Genomic DNA, 20,608 nt, shown 5'->3' with positions numbered 1-20,608 from the left:
GGTTTTGCTCGCAGCTAACCACCGCAAGCTTTCTTTGATTTAAATATGACACATGATTGGCCCACTGTCGCAGCAGCCACAACCCCATACAGTCTGTGGTGTGGTTAAGTCGGGCGCGGTGTATTTGACAGAGTTGGCAGTTCAGCATGCCGATATGCCACCAAAACGCTTGAAAGTACAGCTGTGCTACACGCCTGTGGCATTTGGTGGCATCTTAAGCAAATGAAGTACTGGTATCGTCATTTTTTAACTGATACCCATCCCTAGTTACAGTGATACCAGACATACATACATTCAAGCACTTTCATTGACACATCTGACATCTATTGTTGTCTTTGTTGTTTTTTTATTCAAATTCACAAACTTTCAAAGGTTTTATGGACCTGTGGGCAGTGGTGTAGTGGTAGTTGATAAGGTGAGTGTACTACTAGAAGAAGGACGTGGGTATACTCTCTGAAATATTCTAATGGATTTCTGTCTGTAAAAGGACAGAATAAGAAGTGTGTATACCCTCCACTACACTACTGCCCATAGGCACCCTGCTAACAACAATAGAGAAGACTTATTGTACTGCTTTATCTCAGCAGGCTGCCAGCCTAAAAATAAAAACTATTCTTGTTGCTGAGAAACAACTTACATTCATCTGGCGTGCCAAACAGGTCCACAGACGCTTGGCTGGAGTTAACACAGTCGGGGCTGGGGCACGGAGGTGGACGGCTCAGCTGTTCTGCTTCACCCTCACATCTATTAGCTCCACTGCAGTCTCCCTGATCATCTGTCACAGCACAGGGAGGAGCTGCTGTTCCGAAAATTTCTTTCAGAGTTGGTAATCCCTCTTCACTGCAGTCTGACTCGGATGACGATTCGAGCCTCCTTGCCTTCCTCCTGGGCACGCTCTTGATGGAGGAATGGGAGCTGAGCTCTCCGCTACCACAACCGTTTGACTTTGCTTCATGGATAGTTTGTCCAACTGGTCCTCCGAGGCCATCGGGAGTTAAAGAGGACTCTGTGTTTAAAACATTTTCAGTGATGCCAACTGAATGTTTTCCAACGTCTCTTATCTCGGTCCCTTTGCCAGCATTCCTCACAGTACAATCAAGCTGACTCTCTTTGATTTGAGAACACTTTGAGGGTTCATTTAGCTCCTCATGTTCAGTGGCGACGAAGCAGAGCCCAGAATCTACTACTTGGGGCACAACAGAAAGATGAGGACTTCCTGTTTCACACTTTGACACTTTATTAGGAGTGAGGGCACTGCTGACACTATTCCTGGAGACACAGATACCACCAACGCTGTCCTGACCTGAACAACTGCTATCAGGGATGGAGGCTTCAACCACCTCTTGATCTGGTTTCTCAACAACTGGTTTTCTTGTCAGGGCAGGTGATGTAGATGGGGATATCAAATCACTGCAAGCTGAGCTTTCATGGTCTCTTGATGGCTCTTGGTTGGTGATTTCAGATGCCTTTGTGTGTATCTGATTTTCTGCTTCAGCACCCTGCACATTTTCTTGGTCCAAACTTCGGCTCTTTTTCACGTTTGGGCCACCAAGATGGAAAGATTTCCTTTTGGTGGCTTTGAAGCTCTTGAGCAGTTGCTCAGTGTCCAGCTCGCTGTCATTCTTATCCTCCTCATTTTCTGTTTCTGCACATTTTGTCTCATTTGCGAAGGTTTCCAACTGAGTACTGTTTGGGAAATGATTTATTGGAGTGTCACTTTCAAATGTTGGACCTACCATGGCTGTTTCAGCTGGACTTGTGGAGTTTGGGACCACAGGGACATGACAAGCAGAACTAGCTTCAGACAAAGTTTTAGCATTTGGGACTTCAGCGATGGACTCTTTAACATCTTCTGCCGAATATGCTCTCTCACTGGATTCCATGTTTTCTATTCCTCCTAAGTCTTGATCATAAATACATCCGTTTCTTTCAGCCACCTTTGTCGCGTTTCCATTGTTAGGTGATGCTGTTTGATCCAAAGTTCCATCTTTAGCTTCGTCTGACTGCTTTTTAACATTCCTGTCTTTTTTAGCTATACTGGCTTTCAAGTTTGCTTTCTTGTGACCTTCCTGGACCTCCTCAACAAAGTGTTGAAGTCTTCTACTTCTCCTGGTGCTCCTAGCAACAGGGATATCTTGGTCCTCACTGCTGGGGTAATTCTCAATATGAACCTGAATTTCCTCTGACCTGGGTCTGGTCTCAGGACTGGTTTCTCCATTTTGAACTCCAACCAGAACAAGAGGTTTAGGCACTCTGGCAGGCTTGCCTTTTTCTGACCTCATGTTCTTACACTTCCTCTTCTCAGTCTTTTTTTGCTCTGTACTTTCTGACTGTGCCTGCTCTTGCAAATCACTGTCGACCTGCTGCAGAGTGTTAGGCCTTTTTCTCTTTGAGTTTCTGCCTCGTTGCTTTCGTTCAATATCAGACGCTGGACAGAGATCCTCATCTTTGCTATTGTCTTTGTCACTTTCTGGCAAGTTGCTTGCCTCTTTCCTGTCGTTGTCTATATCATTTTCCTCCATCTGTTCTACTTCTTTAAAAATGTCACTGCTGGTTTCATTTACTTTTTCTATCATTTGCTGCTCTTCCTCTATGTCGCCTCCACTTTTATCTTCAGAGCTTGTTTTCTCGATGACAGCAGCAGGAGTGAAAGTGTTCTTTTTTTGGGTGGCTGCTCGTGTTTCTTCTGTTGTTGAAGGCTCAGCAAAAACGTTAAGCGGAGGAATGATAGCCCTGGTCCCTCTTCGCCCTCGTCTGTAGACAGCCCCAAACACCTGATCTTCGAGGGCTTTAGCACGATCCACTCTCCCGAGATTCAAATCAATGTTGTGTTGCTTGATATCTATCGTTGAAGCGGAAGAGCTGCTGTCAGAGTCCTCATCGTCTTCGTCAGGTTTCTCTAACTCAAGACTTTCTTCTGTTGGAACCTTCATAAGCCACTCAGCGACTTTCTGTAGACTTTTCTTCTGTTTCTCCCCAAGAATCTTGTCAGACTCTGAATCCTTTTTACGCTTCTTCCTCGAGGACTTTCTTAAAGGTTCGTGTTCAGTCTCATCTGGGGTCAATGGCAGATGAACGGAGGCTTTCTCCAATTTGCGGGATCCAATTTTACCTCTAGTTTTGTGTGTTGATGTTGCATTTTCCACAACTTCTGACATGTCAATTTCTGCTGGGTCCAAATTATCTGTAGAGCTGTGCACTTTCCTATCAGACATTGGTGGTGCATCCCCGAGGCCACTGTCCAGGCCTTCATTTTGTGTCATCAAAGGACTTGTGTCTTCAAGTCCCATCAGTCTAGCAAATCCATTCTGAGCTGAAGACAGAAAGGAACGGGGAAATGACAAATAATTAACACTTTGGAAGACAACACAGTTTTGAAATTAATAATACTACTATCTGCCGATTAATTTTAACGTATAAAGATGCACCACCATATAAGGCCTCAAGATTTTACCTGCTATAGTCGAGGAGTGAGACCTTGGAAGAGCATCACTGTCAACATTTTCCAAATTGTCATGGCCACTGCCAGGTGTGTCTTCAAGTGACATATCATGGCAACGTTTAGAAGCTTCAGCATCTGTGACTCTGGAAAGAGGAAGAGGAAAAAACAGGTGAGAATACAAGGTGAGCTAACATTGTGATTACATTAGGATTTGCATGCTTCAAATGACAGGTTAAATGTTCACATCTTACCCTGATTGTCCTTTTTGCTGTGACATCCCAGTGAAGTCTGAAACAATAAAAGTAATGTTAGTAGATAATGTAAGTTCGCTTTACAAAGTCATTTTTAGACGTCTGTGATGTAGTCTTACAGTTTGTGCCAGTGTCGTGTTCATATGCCATTATCATGTCCTGCAATCCGGCTACAAGCCTCTGAAACCCAGGACTCTCCTGCAAGCCCCTGTGCAAGTAAATAAAATACACACTTGTTATGACAATGAGTTACTATTAAGAAATAATGAAAGTTAGACTGTCATCTTATTGATTTTGTCTAACCTTTTGGTTATATTGGTTTTACACACTGGACAGCTAGCCCTGTTTTGTTTGGTGTTGTCCAAAAGTTTCGTCATACAAAATCTGGTGAAACAGAAGAACATATATATTATTCGTGAGAGCATGTAAAATATAAGTTCCTCTAACAAAATGAGGATTAATCAGATGTTACTTACTTGCAAAACTGATGGTCACACTTGGTAGAAACAGGTGCAGTCATTAAATCCAAGCTACAGGTGATAGAAAGTCAGTAAAGAACATGACAGTTTTACAAAATGACAAACTTAATCTTTTAATTCACCAACAATTGCACAGATGCAGCCGAATTTGTTTATTTAACTTCTTGATCAGTGTGAATCTCACCATATGGGGCACTGCAGAGTCTCCCAAAGGAGTGAAATCCCCTTTCTGACATCGGAGGCTGTTGGGGTTTTCATGGTGGTTTTTAAAAGCTACAAATGAAAAATCAGATCACATTTACAGGCTGCAAACAATGCACTGCTTTCAAAACTAACTGTCAATATTAGACAAAACTACAGACACTCCAGTGTGACTGATATTAGCTGGACATTAGGGTTTACACACCTGCACTAAAATATAAGTATCAATACTGGATTAAGGTCTCTGTTATCATTGTATATTTACTTATTCTCATTAAGTCTCACTCTTTCTTGCTCTCATAAGTACGATCCTGCTACTTCCACCAACGAAATATTACCAAAATTAATTCAGCTGTATCTTTTCCTGACCTAGAAAAGCTTATTCATGCTTTTGTATTCTTGCACCTCGACTGCTGTAATGCTCTGCTTAAATGCCTCAGTAAATCTTCAGTAGCTCGGCTTCAACTAGAACATAATGCTGCAGCTCGTATTTTAACTGGGACCAAACGTAGGTCACATACTCGTCTCCCTCCAGTGGTTGCCAGTTCACTTCAGACTTGATTTTAAGACTCTTTTACTAACTTTTAAAGCTGAACATGGTTTAGCCCCCAGTTATAAGCTGAGCTTCTGACCACCTACGCACCAAGTCATGATCTGAGGTCGTCAAGTCTACCCTCACTAGTCGAGGTTGGCAACTAAAGGTGACCGAGCTTTTGCCATCAAGGCCCCGAGGCTCTGGAATTCTCTGCCTGAGGAGGTCAGACTGGCTAGCACATTACACGTTTTTAAATCATTGCTTAAAACATATTTTTTATAGGAATGCTTTTCCTTTTATGCCTGATTTGTAACTCTTGTGTTTTATTTTCTTTTATTCTACTTTTGCCTCTGTACACACTTTCCTATGCTCTTAACATTTTTTAAATATTGTACTGTTGTCTTATTGCCATGCACTTTGTGAGGCACTTTGTAACCTTGTTTAGATAAGTGCTATACAAACAAAATTATTATTATTACAGGGATGAATGAATTGGTTGGGTCTTGTCACTGTGTGTAGCTGGAGTAATATTTCTCAATATTACTGTATATCTGTTATGTTTTTTATTGTATTGTTGCTGGCTGTAACTTTTTCTTATGCTGCTGTCTTGGCCAGGTCTCCCTTGAAAAAGAGTTTGTTTTTCTCAACAGGACATACATGGTTAAAAATGCATTAAATTAATACATAAACACCATGGCTATCAAATTTCATGTTGCTGACTGAATACTACCCCTCAGTCTGACCTTGTCTATGATTACAACAAACTGGCCCTGCTGCAGACAAGTTTAGACACTTGTGTGGACTTTGGTCATTTCATATTTATTGTACATACAGATTGTATTGTTATCCAGGTAGCCAGCAACAATGCGTTATCTAAAGAGGAAGTTACTAAGGCATCTGTATTAAGGTTGGCCTGCTACACACATGTTCATGAGCTGGTTAAATCCTCCTTGCTGTGCCATGTATTTCTGTGTACTAGGCTCAGTGGACACAATAGAAATAAGTTTCAATAATGTCAGTGTCGTATTTATATAGCTAAGATACTAAGATACTCAATATCATCTATAGATACAGATATTAGTATCTGTTCATAACACTATAACGGTAGCTGTTTCCACTGAGTCATGTTGAAACTGACTGGTAACCTTAATAAAACAGCAAACATGTGATGGAGCATAATATTCCAGTAACATGAATCAGAATTAACACTCAGTGGCAATATTCAATAACTGTAACGCAATAAAAAACTGTTTAATATCCATATACTGTGTCAGTAACTTAGCTAAACATGAGGGTAGCTAGCTGCTATGATTTGTTTTGGGAGGTGAACGTCACACAAGCAACACTTCTGACTTTCTGACTTCTGAGATGGAGACAATCGACGCGGAAACTTCGGCAGACAAATATGTGACTCAAATATTAGACCTCTGTTTTTAAATTTCACTCGTTAGTTGTAAAAAAATAAATATATATTTCTACATTTACCTTGTTTTCTCACAAATGGGAGTTGGCAACACGGGAATCATCCGCTTTAGTTTTCCCGCAACTAACGTCTTCTTCTGCTTTTGTGTAACGGCGGTGTGCGACTAATCTTACAGCGCCCCTACTGGTCCGGAGAGTAACTACACACTGCACAGCAGCAGCTCTACCGAGAGGGCCATGCTTTATTTATTTACTTATTCATTATGATTTTAATTGAACATCTAGAAAATAATTCTGAACCTTGATGAAGACGAGCAAAAATAAATAAACAAAATAAACTAGACTAGGGGGAGATTTATATATATATAGATTTGAATAAATAAGAATGATCAAAAGTAAGTAAATAAATTAAAATACCAGGCATAAAAAACAACAATCTGGAGCAAAAACATCGAGAGCCAAACAGGGACTATAATTCAGAACAACAAGAATTGAGAAAGTCTTCATCTTTCTTGCAGTTCTGCTTAAGTTTATTTTTTCACTGATGAGAAAATCAGCTTAAAGTCATTTATAAGCCAGTTAAAGGAGGGCTTACTATTCCTGCACTTGCTACAATGAATGTGGTAGCCTATTTACCCAAAAGTAAGATTATATTTGTCATATTGGAGACAAATAAATTCAAATGATCTATATCAAAAAATGTGAGAGATATCAAATGTTGGAATGTCATTAATTTTTTAGCGATAACCATTTTTATTTAATGTGAGATCCAAATCACTGGGGATAAAAAAAACATGTAATTAAATTACATAATAAACAAATGTATTTGTAATAAATTCCAGTTACTGGGGAAAAAATATGTGATGAAATCACAGTTATAAGCTTATTTGTAGAATATAACATGTATTCTGTTGCTTTGCACCTTTTCACAGTGCAGGGATGGTCTCTTTTAAAACATGTTAAAAGTAATCAAATGTAATCAGTTACATTACTGTCATGAAGTAATTAAAATAGTAACACTACATATTACATTTTTAATTGGGTAACTAGTAATCTGTAACATATTACATTTCAAAAAGTAACCCTCCCAACACTGGAATTACGTTATTGCTCCCTGGAGAAAAATTTACTCATGTTACAATAATGTAAAAACAAAAATGTGACTAATTCACTGGACTAATTCAAATTTATACATCATTTCAAACATCCTTTCTGGGTTGTTTGCATGAAAAAGGTGCAAGGAAACAGAGATCATCAGTGAAGTAAAGGGTGAAGGACAGTTTCAACGGTACAGGCCTGGAGACTCTGACATTTTCAGAGGCATCAATAGAAAAATGAATAAAAAGCTGCTATTAGTCATTAGTTTTTGTTTCACAGAAAACCAACGTGCTTTGGTGTAGCTTTAATTTTTCTTATTAACACTAAAAAATAAATAAATAAATAAAACAGAAATTCTCAAATATTATGTGCATTTGTGAAAACATTATTTGGCTAATGAACAATTAACACAAATTGTTCCTCGATAGATGTATAAATTATTATAGTTACTATACTATTATTATTTCTTTTTATTATTTATTTTTTGTATGAAGTTACACCTGGTATAAAAAATCTTAAAATACCTGTCTGGCAACCATAGTAAAAATTACATTAAAGTCTTTATATAAACTGTGTACCAGCTGCTTCTCCTGAGGTGTTTCTTCCTCGTGACTTTCACACTACGTCACATCCGCCGTAAACAACAATAAGGAAGTGGAACGAGAAGTCCCGAGGTGCAAAATGCAACCGTCACGCTAAGTACAATAGAAGTGATTTCTACTTTTCAGCGCGCTCCAATCTGGATTATTATGCACTAGTTATTCTCTACAGGCGGCGGTGAGTCCATTTTATGTTTATAACTTACACCACTGATGTATGTTACATATAAGCTAGCTGCGAAGCTAATGTCAGCTAACCAGCTGTCTCGCAGTTTAGCCAAACAGCTAACTAGCTAGCAAGCTACAGTTTCTAACGTTAACTTTCAGACGTTTGAGGCATTTTGGTTATTTACAGAGTGCTTTTTGTTTGTCACATCTTCCTGTAGCTAACGATGGAGGGCTCCAAGTCGTCGAGCACAACCATGCAGGTCAGCTTCGTGTGTCAGCGGTGTTGTCAGCCCCTCAAACTGGACACATCCTTCAATGTGCTCGATCGGGTCACAATACATGAACTTATCGGTATGTATATCCCTAAGAGACAGCCATAGGTGCTGTTAAATGTGCGTAACGTTTAGGAGATGTAGTGTGGTGGTGTTCAAACTGCTCCATCAGTCATGTATCTCTGTGTCCACCTCAGCTCCGTTGGTCACAGTGACCCCCAGCAAACAGGCTGACAGCACTGATGGGGAGACAGCACCAGAGGTAGGTACAGCAGGATACACTGTGTATATATGTCTCAAGATGGGACTTGAACTGTCTACAAACTCGTCCTCACCTTCAGTATACTGTCAGGACACATAGAGCACAAGATTACACTGAATGTGGCTGCAAATTACTGGAATTCGTGTTCAATGTAGCCTCTGTATCCACTCTCTATGAGCATATGAAAGTTATGTGCTAAAACTGTTTCACCTCTAATCAAGATAATAAACTGATGAGATCAAACTAGTGTCAGAGGAGCTAATATTTTTGCCTATGTCATGCTTACACGTAGGACATTATGACAACTTCATTAGTAACTGCAATCAAAACTTGAGAATGATTTATGATGAAGTGTTATGGGCTGGTAATACTGGATTATTTAGCTAGTTAGTAAAAGCATATTTAATAAAATTCTATGTTACTGCTTATTTTAAATTAATTAGCTCAAAAGGTAAACACCAGAGTGTTATATAGTTTTGTATTTTCAATTCGTTTTTATTTTTATTTGGTTTTTAAATATTGTTTTCAGTTCAATTTAGCTTCAGTTAGTCTCCAGAGTGAGTTAGCTCATTTCAGGTTAGTTCTTATTGGTAAAAATATTTAGTTTTAGTTAAGTTTCATTACTTACAGTATTTGTATTATTATTATTATTATTATAATTAGGTGTTACAATACAAACACAGCACCAGTAAACACCAGTGCCTCCTCGTGCTTCTGTTGACAAATTTGACCTTTTTTTGCTGAAGTATATATTTTTTTTTAATTATTTTTTCTTTTATTTTTGCAAAGATTTTTTTTATTAACAGATGCTCAAATTACAGTGCAGGAGCAGTTAAAAGAATTGTCAGGTTTCCATTCGTGCATTTGAAAATATTATTTTAAAAAGAAAAAGTAAGAGGACAAAGATACTTATCCAAAAACACAAGAAAAGAAGCAAAAACTAAAAACTGGAAAAAAAGAACAAAACACACACACACACACACACAAATATAAATAAAATAAATTAAATTAAAGATAATGTATAAATAGGGCGGCACGGTGGTGTGGTGGTTAGCACTCTCGCCTCACAGCATGAGGGTTGCCGGTTCGATCCCGGGCGTGGGAGCCCTTCTGTGCGGAGTTTGCATGTTCTCCCCGTGTCAGCGTGGGTTCTCTCCGGGCACTCCGGCTTCCTCCCACAGTCCAAAGACATGCAGGTTATGCAGGTCATGCAGGTTAATTGGTGACTCTAAATTGTTCGTAGGTGTGAATGTGAGCATGAATGGTTGTTTGTCTCTATGTGTCAGCCCTGCGATAGTCTGGCGACCTGTCCAGGGTGTACCCTGCCTCTTGCCCAATGTCAGCTGGGATAGGCTCCAGCCCCCCCGCGACCCTCAAGAGACCCTCAAGAGGATGAAGCGGTTAGAAGATGAATGAATGAATGAATAATGTATAAATATATACAGAGCAGAGTGGATGTACTAAAACTAAACCTAAGGACATTTTGACATGCAAACATATACTAATAAATTCATGACTGGATAAGAAATTATCAAAGTTGGAAAAGTAAGAGAAGATGTGGGTGGTCCTCCCTTTTTGGCATTTATATGAATATGACTATATAACAAAAGAAATATAAAAGTTTAATGTTAAGGTTGGTCCCAGAAGAGTCTCATCCCTGTGGTTGGTTTAATCCAAACCAGGCAGAATAAAGAGACACCAAATTCTTTGAAAGGTTGAAGGTGTCTTCCTTATGTTACTTTTTTTTTTCTGGTGTGCAGTCAGAGGCAAGTTCATTAGTCCAGTGTCTAGTTTTTATTTTTATTTGAGTTAATTTAAGTGTTTTTGTCATACCTAGTTTTAGTTTATAGTTTAGTTTTAGTTAACTATAATAACCTTGTTTCTGTATGTACTTGACCTATATACAGTAAACTGATGTGATGGGATAACTTTGTGATTCTGTTTTGGAAAAATCAAACCTTTTAGAAGATGTAAGACAAAAGCTTTTCAGTGCGAACATATTTTGGAATGTAAACATGTTTGAGTCTTAGAATTACATTTTCATTCCAGGAGACCTTTGCAGAAAACAAGCAAGATGGAGTGTCAAGAAAGTACATCCCTCCTGCACGGTGAGCGCTCAAGTCTTTTCATTTAGGAAGTGGAAAATTCATATCAATTTATATCTGTTAATTATCTCTTAGTTTACATGTTCCTCTGTCAAATGGGCTATGGATGGATTGCAAATGCACCATGTCCCACAAAGCTGACTGAACTGCTGAATCTCACCCTGCAGGATGATGTCCACAGAGAGCGCCAACAGCTTCACACTGATCGGAGAAGCATCGGATGGTGGCACCATGGAGAATCTCAGTCGCAGGCTGAAGGTAAAGTCTGCTGTCACACACCTGGAAATGTAAATTCTGTTTAGTGAGTTTATTCTGATCACGTTATTTTGGCAAGTAGGCTGACTCTGATCCTATCACACACAGGTGACTAGTGACCTGTTTGACATCATGTCGGGTCAGACTGACGTGGACCACCCGCTGTGTGAGGAATGTACCGACACCCTGCTGGACCACCTGGACACACAGCTCAACATCACAGAGAACGAGTGCCAGAATTATAAGTGAGCCGCTGCACAACAAAGAACCAGCTGATTACAAATGTTTGTGAGCTGTATGTGTAGTAACGTGCTGTGTGTGAATGTGTCTTCAGGCAGTGTCTGGAGCTGCTGTCACACCTGCAGGTGGAGGAAGAGGAGACTCTGCTGGCAGAGCTGCACCAGCTGAAGGAGGAGGAGGAGGCTCTGGTCCAGGAGCTGGAGGCAGTGGAGGAGCAGAGGGCTGCTGTGGCCCAGGACCTGACGCAGAGCAGGGTCCACTCTCAGCAGCTGGACACAGAGGAGCTACAGTGAGTCACACAAGGACAGGTGGTGTAAACAGGTGACGGTGCTATGTGCTAAATGAGACAGCAGCTAACAGCTCCATCTTTTGTCACTGCTTTGTGTCAAAAGGTACCAGAAGGAGTACAGCGAGTTTAAACGGCAGCAGCTGGAGCTGGATGATGAGCTTAAGAGTGTCGACAATCAGATGCGCTACTGCCAGATTCAGCTCGATCGACTGAAGAAGACCAACGTCTTCAATGCAACCTTTCACATCTGGTACACACACACACACACTCACTAATGTTGTGTATTCCAAGGATAAATAATTTGTTTTTCTGTTGACCAATCAACCGTGACTTAGCAAATATTTAATACAAGCCTCTGGGACAGAAACAAATCAATGCCCATCGACTCTGTTCTTGTACAGGCACAGCGGCCAGTTCGGTACCATCAACAACTTCCGTCTGGGTCGACTCCCCAGCGTCCCGGTGGAGTGGAATGAGATCAACGCTGCCTGGGGGCAGACGGTGCTGCTGCTGCACGCTCTCGCCAACAAAATGGGGCTGCGCTTCCAGAGGTACACGTTGTTGTTTGTTTTATGTTACCTCACAACAGAGTGCTGAAAGGATGATTCATAAAATGCAGATATTATTTTGTTTTGCAGCACTCCTGGTTCCCACGTCTTGAAGCCAGTGGGTTTTTTGAATGGGTTTTTGGTCAGAGGCCTGAAATAAGGTCTTAAGAGCTTAAGGACAAGTGTTGTTCTACAGCATAAAATACATCAGTAAATATGCCACTCATGAATTTTGAAGCTTTTATGTGTCTTTAAAAAGGTGGTTGCTAACAACTCTCACCTCCAACTACTTCAGAATCAAGCAGCTTGGCCTCTTACTGGTTTTAACAGACATGACATCACAATCCTGGCTTCTCTCCTGCTCCAGAGTCGATATTTAAATTTAAAGGTTACCACTTTTGACATCAGGGCCCCTCTGCTATTGAGCGACCTGCCTGAGATCAGGTTTGCACAATCAGCAACTTCTTCTAAATCACATCTTAAAACTCCCCTTCATAGACCTGCTTTTATATGATGCCATCTTTTTTATTTCATCTTTTTGTTTGTTTTATTGTTTTTATATGTATTTATTTATTTATATTGACATTTTGCAGCTTCTGTTTTTTTGTCTTCTCGTTTTAACTTTATCTTAACTTCACTTTAATTTGGTCTCGGTTATGTTTGGTAGGACTGTTTGGCTTTCTGTTGTTATATTGCACTCTGATTATCCTGTTTCTGCTTTTGTTTTGTTTATCAAAGCACATTCTTAACTCTGTTTTTAAAGGTGCTATATAGCTTCTGGCGATTGCATTTCTTTCGTGTCTTTATTTTATTTGTAAAGTGCTTTTCAAAGTTACAAAGTGCTTTACATGTCAAAAATTAAATTGGAACACATGAAAATGACAACTTTTAAAGCAGCCAATAAAAACACTTTAGGGTATAAAAACTAAGGGAAAAAAGACAGTCTAAATGAACTTGAAACTCAAGTTAAATCAGAAAAGGCCCTCTGATAAAAGTATGTTTTAAAAAGGGACTTAAAAGAGATCACTGACTTGGCCGACCTGGTCTCCTCAGGCAGGCTGTTCCAGAGCCTTGGGGCCCTGACAGCAAACACTCTGTCCCCTTTAGTTTTCAGGCAGACCTCTGGAACAGACAAAAGACCTCTGCCAGAGGACCTCAAAGTACATCCTGGTGTGTACGGCACGAAGAGGTCGGAGACATAGCTGGGAGAGAGACCAGGAAGAGCCTTAAAAGTAATCAGTAAAATCTTAAAATCTATTCTAAAACATACTGGGAGCCAGTGTGAAGAGACTGAAAATGGAGCGATGTGATCACGTCTCTTGGCAGCTGAGGTCTGAACAGTCTGAGTCGATTAATAGATGTTTGATTCAGGCAAGAGGCTGTTGAAGAGATGAAGGTGTGTAAAATTGTCTCTGTGTCTTTAAAAGTTAAAATGGATCGTATTCTTGAAATATTTCTGAGATGATGAAAACATGATTGTACAGGCTTTGTGACATGCTGCTCATTTACACTTCAAGTATCATAAACATTGTGTTTGCCACAGAGCTTATTTTCTGCAATAATCCAGAATGCATCAAAAAATCCCATCTCCTTTTTGTCGAGGGATCACGGGCGACACTGACCACAAAGAACAAAACAAACATCATCCCTGCAGCACTCTGTTGAGATTTATTACAAATATTTTGCAAGTCAGCGCAAAAACAAGCTCAAACAACACTTCTCTCCTCAGATACCGTCTGGTCCCGTATGGAAACCACTCCTACTTAGAGTCACTGACAGACAAGTCCAAGGTAATACATACAGTATTAACAAGCCCAGCTCTCCCATCACTATTTAAACACCCCTCCAGGCTCTTATCCTGCCCTTTCGCTCTGTCTTGTGTTTGTCCAGGAACTTCCTCTGTACTGCTCAGGTGGCCTGAGGTTCTTCTGGGACAATAAATTCGACCATGCCATGGTGGCCTTCCTGGATTGTGTCCAGCAGTTCAAAGAGGAGGTGGAAAAAGGAGACACTGGCTTCTGCCTTCCCTACAGGTCAGATACCTGCACACCAGCTCGATGTGCACATTTCTCTTCGTGCTCACAAACTAGGGCATCGTCGCAGCCTTTTCAGATGAAGCTGTAAATATTTATGAAGTTTGAAAGCAAATTCTAAACCATTACTTGGATTTATTCTAAAGGGGCCGGAGAATTGTCTGCTTTGATTATGCTGCTGAGGCAAATAAGAGAGGAGCATTTGGGAAAACTTTGGCTATATAGCCCTCTGAATTTTTTAAAGCATGGCCTCCAGTACAACATTTACCAATGTACTTAGTTGTGTAACTGGCTCTATAAAGCTCACAGTACCAACAGTCACATCTTAAAGTCATACCTCACTCTTTACTTAGTTTACTTTAGAAACTACACCACACTTACTCTGTACTGGACTGGTGTTTCACCTGCATCACACCATCAAATCCATTTTGTAACAGACTGAATAACCGAGACTGAACTCGTGACTGTGGTGGCGTGAAAACATCACAAATTCAAAATCTGTCAAACTGAAGTTATTGTTATGTTTTTGAATGACACAATTCTGTTCATTCAACTATGCAGATACCACTGTATGGCCTTTGGTTAAACCCTGTAACACGGTATGTACCACAGACATTGATACAGTAATATGGTTATCAGCAGTGGTGGAGGAAGTCTCTAGGTCCTTTACTTACATAAAAGTACTAAAATTACACTGTAGGGTCTACACATTGTTTGTCCTATAGTATATCTTTAAAATATTAAATGTAAAAGCAGTTTTTAGAGACACACTATGTAGAATTTTCCTAAAAACAATGTACAGACTCATACAGAAGTAATTCTTCTCAATCGTCACTTACTATAAGTATGTGGCTGTGTATTTTTCTGTGTTCTAAATGTTTAAGGTCGTGTACCCGCAGAATGCTCAGATGACGTCGGAGCTTTATAGAAAGATAGTGACCAGGGGCCAAAATCACGAATCCTCTCAGAGAGCTCCCAACTTAGCTACTAGACTTTTAGTAAGGAGTCCTAGCTTAGAAGTGATTTAGGAAAATTCTCAGAGCTACTCTGAGCAAGGAGGGGACAGAAACTTTTACTTTAGTGAGGAGGTGTGGTCGACTCTGTTGCTACGTGTGATGCTTGCTTTTAACAGGTGTGATTGGTTGTCACTGACTACGTTTACATGCACACCATATTCCTGTATTATTCAGAATATCCTCAATATTCCGGTTGCACATGAATCATGTAAACATGTGCATAACCCGATTAAGGTCATATTCCGGTTGGAGAATATTCCGAATAAGACCCCTGGCATATGCCTGTTTTAACCAGAATATTGTGACATGTATATACCTTAATCGGAAAATGCCCCGTACCGGAGTATTCAGTTATGTCTGCGCATGCTCGATATGCAAGGAATCCTGGGTTGTTGGTGTTGTTATGGTTATGGCAAGCAGGGAGAACAGCACAACTGGCTTTGTACCTTCATCCACAGATAGGCGTATCGCTGCCCCCCACAGGTTGGGTGTTGCATTAGATAAGAGTGTTTCTGGTAGGCCAGGAGCCCGGGGTCTTCTCTGGAATACACTGAAACACAGGAATATGTCAATTAACATGTAAACGGAATATTCCAGTTGCTGCAGCGCATATAAACACCTTATTCTGAATATTACCTTAACCAGAATATTGACCTTAATCGGAATATGGTGTGCATGTAACCATAGTCACTGATACGCCCCTTAGTGAGCCTGTAAGGTGTGGACACCGAGTGGAAATGTTGTCATTGTTAGTGTGATCAGGTTTAGACAGTCATCGCTGCTGCACTGTTGCATTTTTCCAGTAACCCAAATATTTAATTGTTGTGATCATTCATTTCTGGCGTTTATAGTGTAATTGTGTTAGATGGGAAATGTTTGTATATCCCTAATGAGATCGACCACACATATTATCCATGCACAATCTCATCTGTAGCATTTCATTTACTCACTGTCATCCAGCATTTGGAGAACATTTCTCCAACCTCTTTGTGTTTCCACCATTTTCTCCTCTGATTAAGAAACTCTTAAACCTCTTTAAAGTCCTCCTCTCTACTCCTGACAGTTTTTCATCTCAGGAGCTCTTTTAAGGTCTAAGATGCTCTGTGAATAGCTTTCATCTTTACAGACTAGTCTTAACTTTGAAGAGAAATTCTAAGAAAGAGAATTTTCTTAGAATTTCATCACTAGGAGCAACTCTTAGCACTAGGAAGCTTTGTGAATACAGCCCCAGGTGCTGTAAGCAGTAGGTCACCAAGAGACAGCGCAGGAAAAAAGCAAATATAGCAAGGCAAAACGCCATACAAGTGAATTTGAGGTTGGATTCAACTTGCACTGTCGCTGGTGAGCATGTTTACAAACGGTAACTGACTATCCTGTATAGTGTACCTTTACCTAAATGTAGAAATACTCTCTCACAAGTAAAAGTAAAACCAGTAAAACACTGAAGGAAGCATGAATGGCCCTATCTAGAGCCAGTGTTGCCAGTGCGGGTTTGTCCATTCTGGGCTACTGTAGACACATGGTGGTCGAGAACCCGCTCCCCACGCAGATATAAACAGCTCATTTTAAGCTAATGAAAACATGACAGTTCTTATTTTCAGGTCATGACAAACTAAAGACCTGGACCTTTAAGCACAGCACGTAGTAAATGTGCTTAGTTACATTCCAACACTGGTTAGGACACAGAGGTACTGATTGAGAATTGTTTAGATCTACATTAATGTGCCTACTATCATGATACCATGCTGTTACATTTACACCAGAACAGGCGCTTACCTGGTGTTGTATGTCTTGTCTCAGGATGGACGTGGAGAAGGGAAAGATCGAGGACACGGGCGGCAGCGGCGGCTCCTACTCCATCAAAACCCAGTTCAACTCTGAGGAGCAGTGGACCAAGGCGCTCAAGTTCATGCTCACCAACCTGAAGTGGGGACTGGCCTGGGTCACCTCACAGTTCTACAACAGATAGACTCTGTGGACAGTTCTTTGTGACACTGCGTGGTCACATGACCCCTCTGATGAATGGATTACGTGTGAATCTTATTGCTTGGCCAAAGGAAAAGAAATGGTTACGTGTGCACCATTTTGAACGTCAGTACAAGAGAAGCATCTAGATCTTTAGTCCAGATTGTCTGTTGTTACATGTTACAGTGAGGGGACAGTTTGTATCTGTTCTGCTGCAGAGTGGAGTTTATAAAGTGCGGGCCCACTTTGGAAGCAGCTAAGACGTCCCAGGTTGTAGTCACGTCCCATAAAGGAGGCAGGGTGAGATAACTACCTGTGCTTCTTTTTCTTTTTATCGTCTGCTTCACTAATTAATATCTGGCTTTTTTCCTGAAGAGCTGACGTTGCATTAAGACGACGTCACGCTTCCTTCAAGACTAGAATGTAATTTAAAAGAACCCTTCACCAAATTCACTTCTAACCACTTTATCAAGTTCAAGGTTTCCTTGCTCTGCTGTTGCACTGCACACCTTTGTAATCACTGTGTAACTTTCTCCACAGTGAGAGAAAAAGTTTGTCAAAGTCCCGATTATATAAGCTGTAAGAGTATGATGTGATCGTTGCGGTCAAGGTCGGGTTTTTAATAGATGATCACTGTTTAGTATTCAACTAAAGTGTCAGTATTTCATTAACCTCTGATGTCGTTATCACGTTCGCCAGTTACACACGTACGTTGAAGGCAGACTGATGTGTTTGGAGGTTCACTGATACAGCTCCTTTGTGTTCATCCTGTGCACCATCACATTGTTTTACATATGATGAATACTTTTAACAGTGGGATTTGAGTTAATAAAACATTTCATGCTGTGAAAAAATGTCTGGTGTGGGGACCTTCTTATTGGTTAGACATATTCAACCCGTGCAGTGATGTAATCGCAAACACTGAAACACATTGGAAACTACACAGGGCCAGCTTAAGACTTTTGGGGGCACCACGCAGGGTTTTGTCCTGGGGCCCTGCTCATTGTAACATGTACAAATGACACTAAACCAAACTGTGCATTGTGATTATTAGTTCAAAACACAAATAATGTGCAAATAAGCATGTAAAGACTGAAGTGTAGGGGTGTTGTGATATACCTGTATTGACGACAAGTGTGATGTTTAAAAATAAAACATCTATATCATGTTAATAACACAAATATGTATCATGTAAATAATCCAGCACTTCTTAAATCCTTCCCTTTCTTGCTTATTTTTGCCTTGTCACTATCCATTACAGGGATAGTTCAGGTTTTTGTAAATGTGATGATATGGGGTACTGATACATAGACAATATAATACATACATGCAGTAGATATAAGTCAGCACAACCCCAGTTTAGGGAAGCAGGCTGGAGTACAACAGAAGCTAAGCAACATACTGCTGCGGAGGGGTCGGTAACAAAACATTTTTAACCACCTAAAAAAAAAAAGTTTAGGTGTTTGTTTTTTTTTTACATATATATCACTACTGTTCCATCAGACAGCCTGTTTTGTTGGGAGAGCTGTGAACGGCTTCAGTTCCCCATCTATGCTTTTATCAAAGCCACCAGACGCCATTGAGAAAAACAGCAATTTTACCTTGTTGAACACAAAAGCAGCCGGTCTGTTGCTGCTTTGATCACATAGTTAGTTTGTGTTACTGTGTGACTTTGGTGAAGCTGAATAAACCCTTTTAAAGACTTAAGTCCCACGCTAACACACACACAACAACTTAACAAGGCAGCAGTAGACCAGCAGCTCCTATTATCAGCAATGTTAAATTACTGTTTTTCTCAGTGGAGTCTGGATTTATGTAGAGAGATAGAATGGCTTTATTATCACTGTCTAACATCAAGGTAAAGAGGTGAAAATACTCTCAATACAGCATACACTTAAAGTGATATTGATTTTTTTAGGTGGCTAAAATACATTTTGTTGCTGACCCCTTCACAGCAGTTTATTACTTAGTAATACTGTATGTAATACACTGTCTATGGATAAGTATATCGTACAATCCCACTTCAAAAAAAGTGAACTATCCCTTTAAGTGTAATTGCTCTTTTTGTACAGTTATGGTTACAGACTCTCTCTCTCTATACAGTATCTACCCACCCTCATGTTCTGAGTAACTCATTTGCCAAAAAAAAGACAAAATGCACACTAAACAAAGTTAAACATCATTTTGACTGACAGCAAATGTTCTATACTATATGTTGTGATAGTTTTGTTACTTTGAACTTTTGATCATGATAATCACATAGTGAAATGTAATATAATGCCAGCCCCAAGTGAGACCTATAAGCAGCAACTCTATCCTTTAATAGACCACAATAAGTACAGTATTTGTCTAGTAGGGCTTTTTTTAACCACCAAATACTAGAGTGCTTGTTTTCTAGTGGACAGTAAATTACTTGGACGTCCATTTCACCAATCACTGATCTTATTTGTCACTATGTGGTGGCACAAACGGCTCAAAATGTTGTCATTTTTATTTTGTTGAAGTCTTGTTTTAATTTAAAAAAATATTTAGACCAGAGGGCCTTCAGCAACTGTGTGAACTTGGTAAAAAGCTTCCAAATGGTGTAGTTGAAAATATCTTTTTTTTTTTGTTTTGTTTTTTTTACAAAAGGCTTCATCGTTCACTAAGTATCTTAATTTTTAAATTTAAAACAGCTCATAGTTTACATTCTAACCTCATGAACTGAATATTATTTAAAAGAATCAGAATCTACGCTTTATTGAGCCTGTGTGTGCATTAACTTCACTTCAGTTTACACTTCTCAATATGTGTGTATGTTCTGAAATGTACTTTAAATCAGCCACTACCATTACCACAATTACTGCTACGACTACAATGACTGTATACCTTCAGCTAGAGAAACCATTCAAATGCCAAAACGTTATGCTCTGTAAGGATTTTCAGATGTTTCTGGCAACTTTCTGCATTTTCAGCCATGGTTTTGAATTTCAGTGTTCAGCATCCACACATATTTTCTGCAGGAAATGTATTTTCTAGTTTCTCTTGATTTGCCTTTGATACTTTTTGTTTAAGGACAGTGTTACTTGCTGTGAGTTCTCTGTGTTAAGATGATGCAGAAAGTTTTAATAAATGTTTAATATCTTCTAATGCATTTTTCTATAGAACTATAGAGGTATAAAAAAACAGGCTGTGTCAAATTATGTCAAAGGAGATTGAGAACCTCTGCCTGGCTCTGTAACAGTGTGTCTACAGGTATCAGACTTACATTTAATGCTTTTTTAAGACCTTTTCAAGGTATTTTATAGCCAAAATAAGACTGCATGAATAATTGAATGAATAAATACTTGTAATGAGACTCAGTTAAAATGAAAAAATAAATAACATTGGTGAACCTTCAAGTATTTTTGTATAATTTACAATAAATGCAAATTATCTGCGAGCAGATT

At 39.7% G+C, this 20,608-nt stretch overlaps 2 protein-coding genes across 2 annotated transcripts in view; one reads left to right on the top strand and one right to left on the bottom strand.

The window, feature by feature from the left end:
* Positions 1–6,487, bottom strand: part of LOC125880977 (breast cancer type 1 susceptibility protein homolog) — a 33,041-nt gene extending 26,554 nt beyond the window's left edge. Inside the window, exons 1-8 of the mRNA XM_049563848.1 lie at positions 6,394–6,487; positions 4,357–4,445; positions 4,170–4,223; positions 3,997–4,077; positions 3,813–3,901; positions 3,694–3,730; positions 3,455–3,585; positions 638–3,313 (exon numbers count right to left, since the gene is read on the bottom strand). Of these exons, the coding sequence (XP_049419805.1) occupies positions 638–3,313; positions 3,455–3,585; positions 3,694–3,730; positions 3,813–3,901; positions 3,997–4,077; positions 4,170–4,223; positions 4,357–4,430 (3,142 nt within the window). The 5' untranslated portion in view covers positions 4,431–4,445; positions 6,394–6,487. The remainder of the gene's footprint in view (positions 1–637; positions 3,314–3,454; positions 3,586–3,693; positions 3,731–3,812; positions 3,902–3,996; positions 4,078–4,169; positions 4,224–4,356; positions 4,446–6,393) is intronic.
* A 1,577-nt stretch (positions 6,488–8,064) lies between these two features.
* On the top strand, positions 8,065–20,509 carry becn1 (beclin 1, autophagy related). Its single transcript, XM_049562934.1, has 12 exons — positions 8,065–8,205; positions 8,414–8,546; positions 8,665–8,729; positions 10,779–10,837; positions 11,002–11,092; positions 11,198–11,334; positions 11,424–11,618; positions 11,722–11,868; positions 12,020–12,169; positions 13,896–13,956; positions 14,057–14,199; positions 17,016–20,509. Exons 2-12 carry the CDS (start codon positions 8,420–8,422, stop codon positions 17,182–17,184), a joined length of 1,344 nt encoding a protein of 447 aa, XP_049418891.1. The 5' UTR covers positions 8,065–8,205; positions 8,414–8,419; the 3' UTR covers positions 17,185–20,509.
* The last annotated feature ends 99 nt before the right edge of the window (positions 20,510–20,608 follow it).

The sequence above is a fragment of the Epinephelus fuscoguttatus genome, linkage group LG20 (assembly GCF_011397635.1).
Source record: "Epinephelus fuscoguttatus linkage group LG20, E.fuscoguttatus.final_Chr_v1".
NCBI classification, from domain to species: Eukaryota; Metazoa; Chordata; class Actinopteri; order Perciformes; family Serranidae; genus Epinephelus; species Epinephelus fuscoguttatus.
Note: the sequence above shows the minus strand (reverse complement) of the source record. Positions and strands in the feature narration are given on the sequence as shown.

Bases quoted from the DNA above. Each gene is read 5' to 3' on its own strand.
- becn1 (XM_049562934.1), top strand. From the start codon at position 8,420: ATGGAGGGCTCCAAGTCGTCGAGCACAACCATGCAGGTCAGCTTCGTG. The intron at 8,730-10,778 runs GTAGGTACAGCA...TTTTCATTCCAG, and splicing joins ATGGGGAGACAGCACCAGAG to GAGACCTTTGCAGAAAACAA. The intron at 11,093-11,197 runs GTAAAGTCTGCT...TATCACACACAG, and splicing joins ATCTCAGTCGCAGGCTGAAG to GTGACTAGTGACCTGTTTGA.